This window comes from Gekko japonicus, unplaced genomic scaffold (genome assembly GCF_001447785.1).
Source record: "Gekko japonicus isolate JY-2015 unplaced genomic scaffold, Gekko_japonicus_V1.1 scaffold3203, whole genome shotgun sequence".
Lineage (NCBI taxonomy): Eukaryota > Metazoa > Chordata > Lepidosauria > Squamata > Gekkonidae > Gekko > Gekko japonicus.
In genome coordinates, this window is record NW_015172109.1 from 90,381 (window position 1) to 96,624 (window position 6,244).

At 51.7% G+C, this 6,244-nt stretch overlaps 1 protein-coding gene across 1 annotated transcript in view; it reads left to right on the forward strand.

Moving 5' to 3' along the window:
* LOC107118598 (solute carrier family 22 member 13-like) overlaps window positions 1-5,826 on the forward strand; it is a 36,379-nt gene extending 30,553 nt beyond the window's left edge. The window contains exons 9-10 of the mRNA XM_015420960.1: window positions 4,000-4,209; window positions 5,730-5,826. Coding sequence (XP_015276446.1) covers window positions 4,000-4,209; window positions 5,730-5,826 — 307 coding nt within the window. The remainder of the gene's footprint in view (window positions 1-3,999; window positions 4,210-5,729) is intronic.
* Window positions 5,827-6,244: the final 418 nt, after the last annotated feature.

The window sequence follows — 6,244 nt, forward strand, 5'->3', positions numbered from 1 at the left end:
TTTTTTTTTTTTTTAACAAAATGACCCCTGGGTACATCACTTCAGATGTGTACTGGAAATGAAATCATCACATTGTGACATCACAGCGATGCTCTGGTATTTGGGCAAAAGCTCTATGGTAAAAATGGTTTCTACCATAGAATTTTTGCCCAAATACCGGTATAACCCCTTGAGTCCCAAGGGCCAGTTCAAAGTCTAGGCTAATATCCATAAACTTAAAATGTAAATCCAGCTGATTTAAATACAACAGAGAGCAGCTGTGAAAAACGTTCCCAAAGATACCAATACTGGTTCACTAACTAAGGGGTTACACCAGAGTGTCGCTGCGGTGTCACCGAGGTGATGATGTCATTTCCTGTACATGCTGGAAGTAGTGTCACCACATTACTGGTGATGTAGCTTGGGCCTCCTTCCTGCTTTTGGTAAGTCCCCCTGCCAGCCAGCTGATTGGCAGCAGGGATCAGGACCAGGCGGAGCAAAATCCATTAGCAAATTCCATACAGGGGTCATTTTGCAGAAAAAGAGGTGCCTGAGCTCATTAGCATAACTTATTAGCATAACGTATTTGCATATGCCACACCCCCGGACGTCACCAGAAGTGTGTCAGAAAGCAAAACACACACCTATCCGGCTCCACTGGACTGTTTTGGATTGCTAGCTATCGGGGGGAGGGACGTGCAGATCTAGGCTTGCCAAGTCCCCCCGGGGGGCGGGGAAACCCCCGCCCAAGAGGCCCGTTCCCCGCCGGCAGCAAATTGGGCCCTGGGGGGAACCCCACCACCAAAGCATGCGACGTGCACGTCACCCGGAAGTGACGCGACCACGCCAGGCACTAGGGTTGCCAAGTCCCCCCAGGGGGCGGGGAATTGGGCCCCAGGGGAAACCCCACCCCAGCGTGCACGTCACAGGGAAGTGACGTCATGACGCCGGGCACGCTGGGGGTGGGGCCACGGCCATACAAGGGAAAACTCTATGGGAAAACTCCCGGGATCCACACGGGAGTCCCCCGCCGGCAAGGTAAGTGCCACTTGGCAACCCTAGGTGGAGCCTAGGGCAGGTGGGAGCTACCCCGGAGTCCCCCACCAGCAAGGTAAGTCAGACTTGGCAACTCTACCGGGCACGCTGGGAGCAGGGCCACAATCATCCGAGGGAAAACTCTACGGTTTTCCCTCGTATGGTCGTGGCCCTGCCCCCAGTGTGCCCAGCATGGTCGTGTCACTTCCGGGTGACGTGGTTGCGGCCCTGGAGTCCCCCACTCCAGTGCCGCTCGGACTTGGGAACCCTATGCAGATCTGCCCTCACAGAGGAGGGAGAGCTTGTACCTGAATAAAACTTGGTCTTAAAGGTTCCACTGGACTGTTTTGGATTGCTAGCTATTGGGGGGGGGGGACGTGCAGATCTGCCCTCACAGAGGAGGGAGAGCTTGTACCTGAATAAAACTTGGTCTTAAAGGTTCCACTGGACTGTTTTGGATTGCTAGCTATTGGGGGGGAGGGACGTGCAGATCTGCCCTCACAAAGGAGGGAGAGCTTGTACCTGAAGGTGGGCCGGGCGGGGGAGCTCTGCAACTGACCTGGCTGCTTCTTGCTCCTCGTGGCCCAACTGAGGACTGCTGGGAGCAGGGGGTGGGGCTTGTTGCCCACCCCCTGGGCTCCTTACTGCCGGAGCTCCACTCCTGTGTGCTCCCACAGGAAATGACCCCTTGCATATCCCCCCAATTCCCTTCTGGTGGCCAGGATATATGCCTGAATAATGGGCTGGACACAGAGTTGCTAACTGGCCAGTCTTCCACTGCTGGACAAAGGCCAGCGAATGGAAGCTGAGTACAGAGAAGAGTGCAATACCCTTGGTTTCTGTTGGCAATGAAGGTGGAATTGAGAGACGGTCTACTCTGGAGGAGAATGTGCCTCTTCTGCTGAAGGCACTTTTTGAAGCTTTAAATAGTCCAGGATGCAGCAGCAAAATTTCTAGCTAGGGAAGGCTTACAGGCAGCACATCACGCAATGTTGAAATATCATAATGGGTTGTCTGTTCATGCCCAGTCCCAATTCATGGGCACCAGTTTAAACTAAAATTCTTACATGGCCCAAGATGAGGACAATGCCTTTCAAGATGTTAGGTAAAGGTAAAGGTTTCCCTCGCTCGAAAGCCAGTTACTCATGCATAAATAACGCTGCAATATGCATCAAAAATGTTCTCCCTCTCCCAAAATACTAGAACTTGGGGACATCCAGTGAAACTGATGAGCTACAGTGTTCCCTCTGAGCTAGTGTGAGCTAGCTCGCAGTTTTTTGGACTTCGGCACACACATTTTTGTCTTCACTCAGGAAGGAGGGCTCCCGAGCAAACTGATTTATGCAGCAGCCAAATCACCTGCCTACAACTTTCATGCCAGTAGCTCACAAAGTAGAATTTTTGCTCTCAAGCCTCCACAGCTTAGAGGGAGCACTTGTGGGCAGTGGGTTCAGGACGGACAAAAGGAGTGCTTGACGCAGAGAGTGCTTAAAATGCAGAATTCGCTGCCAGAGGACGTCGTGATGGCCACAAAAATAAACAGCTTTAAAAGGGTATTAGATTCATGGAAGATAAATCCATCAGTGTCTACTAGCCATAGGGACTGAGGGGAACCTCCACATTCAGAGGCACTAATCCTCTGAATCCCAGAACCAGCAGGCAACATCAGGAGAAGGCCTCAGCCTCTATGCCCTGTTGTTGGCCCTCCAGGGGAACTGATTGACCACTGTGTGAGACAGGATGCTGGACTAGATGGACCACTGGTGTGATCCAGCAGGGCTCTTCTGATGCTCTTATCAGGGGAAGGCCTCGGCCTCTCTGCCCTGTTGTTGGACCTCCAGTGTGAGATGGGATGCTAGATTAGATGGACTACTGGGTCTGATCCAGCAGGACTGTTCTCTTATCAGGGGAAGGCCTTGGCCTCTGTGCCATTGTTGGACCCCCAGAGGAACTGGTTGGCCCCTGTGTGAGACAGGATGCTGGACTAGATGGACCACCGGTCTGACCCAGCAGGGCTCTTCTGAAGTTGTTCTCAGGGGAAGGCCTCAGCCTCTATGCCCTCTTGTTGGCCCTCCAGAGGAACTGATTGGTCACTGTGTGAGACAGGATGCTGCTGAATGGACCATTGGTCTGATCCAGCAGGGCTCTTCTGATGTTCTTATCAGGGGAAGGCCTTGGCCTCTGTGCCCTGTTGCTGGCCCTCCGGAGGAACTGGTTGGCCACTGTGTGAGGTGGGATGCTGGACTAGATGGACCATTGGTCTGATCCAGCAGGGCTCTTCTGATGTTCTTATCAGGGGAAGGCCTTGGCCTCTGTGCCCTGTTGCTGGCCCTCCGGAGGAACTGGTTGGCCACTGTGTGAGGTGGGATGCTGGACTAGATGGACAATTGGTCTGATCCAGCAGGGCTCTTCTGATGTTCTTATCAGGGGAAGGCCTTGGCCTCTGTGCCCTGTTGCTGGCCCTCCGGAGGAACTGGTTGGCCACTGTGTGAGGTGGGATGCTGGACTAGATGGACCATTGGTCTGATCCAGCAGGGCTCTTCTGATGTTCTTATCAGGGGAAGGCCTTGGCCTCTGTGCCCTGTTGCTGGCCCTCCGGAGGAACTGGTTGGCCACTGTGTGAGGTGGGATGCTGGACTAGATGGACCATTGGTCTGATCCAGCAGGGCTCTTCTGATGTCCTTATCAGAGGAAGGCCTCGGCCTCTCTTCCCTGCTGTTGGCCCTCCAGTAGAACTGGTTGGCCACTGTGTGAGACGGGATGCTGGACTAGATGGACCACCGGTCTGATCCAGCAGGACTGTTCTTATGAAGTGTGTTGAAGGTTTGATTTTCCCCCCCCCCCGTCAATTCCATACAAGGAATATTCTTTTCTAGTATGTCCTCTTGGAGTGTGTGTGTGTGTGTGTGTGACAGAGCTTCTCTGTTCCTCTGCCATGATGCCAAGTCTCAGCCACACCTTTCTGTCCTTTGCTTCCCCCGTCAGGCAGACCTGCTTAGGTTTGTGCTCCATGTCGGCCAGAATCGGCGGCATCCTCGCCCCATTGGCCGGCCTTCTGGACGAGATCCACCCTGCAATTTCGATGGTGCTCTTTGGAGGCATGGCGTTGGCCGGGGGGATCCTCTGCTTCTTTCTGCCTGAGACACGGAACAGAGATCTCCAGGACGACACGGCAGTGTCTCCATCCAGCCAGCGGTGAGTTGCGGAGAATTGGTAAAAACAGCTATGCAAGAAGCAAAGATCCTCCCCTTTTCCACACTGGGGAACTCCATCTAATGAAAGCACTGTTTGGCTATCTGGTTAATAATAGCAGAATTTTGCCCAGGCACAGAAGTTTGATACTGAGTGCAGTCAAATAAATCTCCCAAGAAGTATACTGCAAAAAAAGAAGAAGGTAAATTTAGGCTGTGATCACACACACTAAATAATCCACTTTCAATCCACTTTCCAATTGGACTTTTCCAGTTCACACTAGTAAATGGCAGTTGGAAAGTGCATTTAAAGTGGATTATTTAGTGTGCGTGATCACAGCCTTACGTTTAATCAAGTAGATCCAGTTCCCATTCAGCTTGCAGCCCAAAGGAGAGAGAGAGAAGCCTTAATCTAAAAAGGACTTTCCCCATCACAAAACAAACAAACAAAAACCAAATGGACAGCTAATCCGGCATCATGTGTGTGGGAGTGTGAGGGCATTGTCTCTACAGGAGAGACCTGCAGAGACGTGTATCTCTGTGGAAGGCCATGTGAAGAGAGGGAGAGGACAAAGGAAGAGAGAGAGAGGGGGGTCAGAGGGCAGCTCCCAGGTTAAGACAAAGAGAGGCATCCCATTCAAGAAGATAATACCTCGTCCTATACACCCTTAGAGTGATGTGATGTAGCGCCTCCCAGTGTCCAGGCACTCCAACAAGCACAGCCAGGAATCTGCATTGTGGAGTGCTCAGCATTAATCTAGCTTCCTCTGCTGCTGGTGTAAATTACACATTTGGAGTTAATGTGTGATACAGATGGAGCCTTTGTTAAGTGAACAGCTGTTTTTTCTAAACGTCGTACTTTAAGCCATGCACATATTTAGTAGCCCAACTCCACCCATGCAGCCGCCAGAGGTCATTTCATAGAAAAAGAGGTGCAGGAGCCCATTAGCATAACCTATTAGCCTAACTTATTTGATATGCCACACCCCCTGACGTCACCGGAAGTGTGTCAGAAGGCAACGCCCACCGCTCAGGCTCCACTGGACTGTTCTGGATTGCTAGCTATCGGGGTGGGGGGGACACACGCAGATCTGTCCTCGTAGAGGAGGGAGAGCTTGTACCTGGATAAAACTTGGTCTTAAAGGTGCCACTGGACTGTTTTGGACTGGGTGGGGGGACGGGGGGAGCTCTGCAACTTACCTGGCTGCTTCTTGCTCTGACAGAGGGCTGCTGGGAGCAGGGGGCGGGGCTTGTTGGATGTGCCCGCCCCTGGGCTCTTTACTGCTGGAGCTCCGCTCCTGTGCGCTCCTGCAGGAAAGGACCCCGGTGGCCGCGCTTGTTTTTTTGAGGCTCACGGGCTCCCTGAAAAAATTAGAACCAACGTTTTTTTCAGTGGACAAAGATACCACTTGGAGGGCAGTTCACTAAATGCAACTGACTACCTGAAATCCTGCATCGATGATTCTAGTATTTTTTTTTTTTTAAATGCCTTCTTTAATATTTAACAATATTCCTTTTCTTTAGATCCAGCAAGACAGTCAATGGTGTCTTTGAAAATCGACCAGTGGAAGAGAAAGATAGAAGCTGGATCAGGGAAACCACCAAGAATACGTTCCTGTAGCCGAAAGAGCAAATCCCCCGGATGTCGACAGGAGTGTCAGAATGTCCACTTTTCTGAGGAAGTCTTTGAATGGCAGCTTTAATGGGCTCCCTTCTGGATTTTAACTGATGCTTTAAAAAAGATAGATCTGTCCATCACACCTGCTGTGGTGGTCTCAGAAGCCAGTGGCATGGTCCAGCAGGTCCGGATGAACCCAAATCATACCTGCACAACTCTCCCACCCTTTGGGTTGCCAGCTCCCAGTTGGGAAATACCTGGAGGTTTGAGGAGTAGAATCTGGGGAGATGAGGGTTTGGAGAGGGGAGGGACCTCTGCCGGGCATTATGTCACAGAGTTCACCTTCCAAAGCGGCCATTTTTTCCAGGGGAACTGATGTATGTTGCCTGGGAATCAATTGTAATCCCAGGCGATCTCCAGC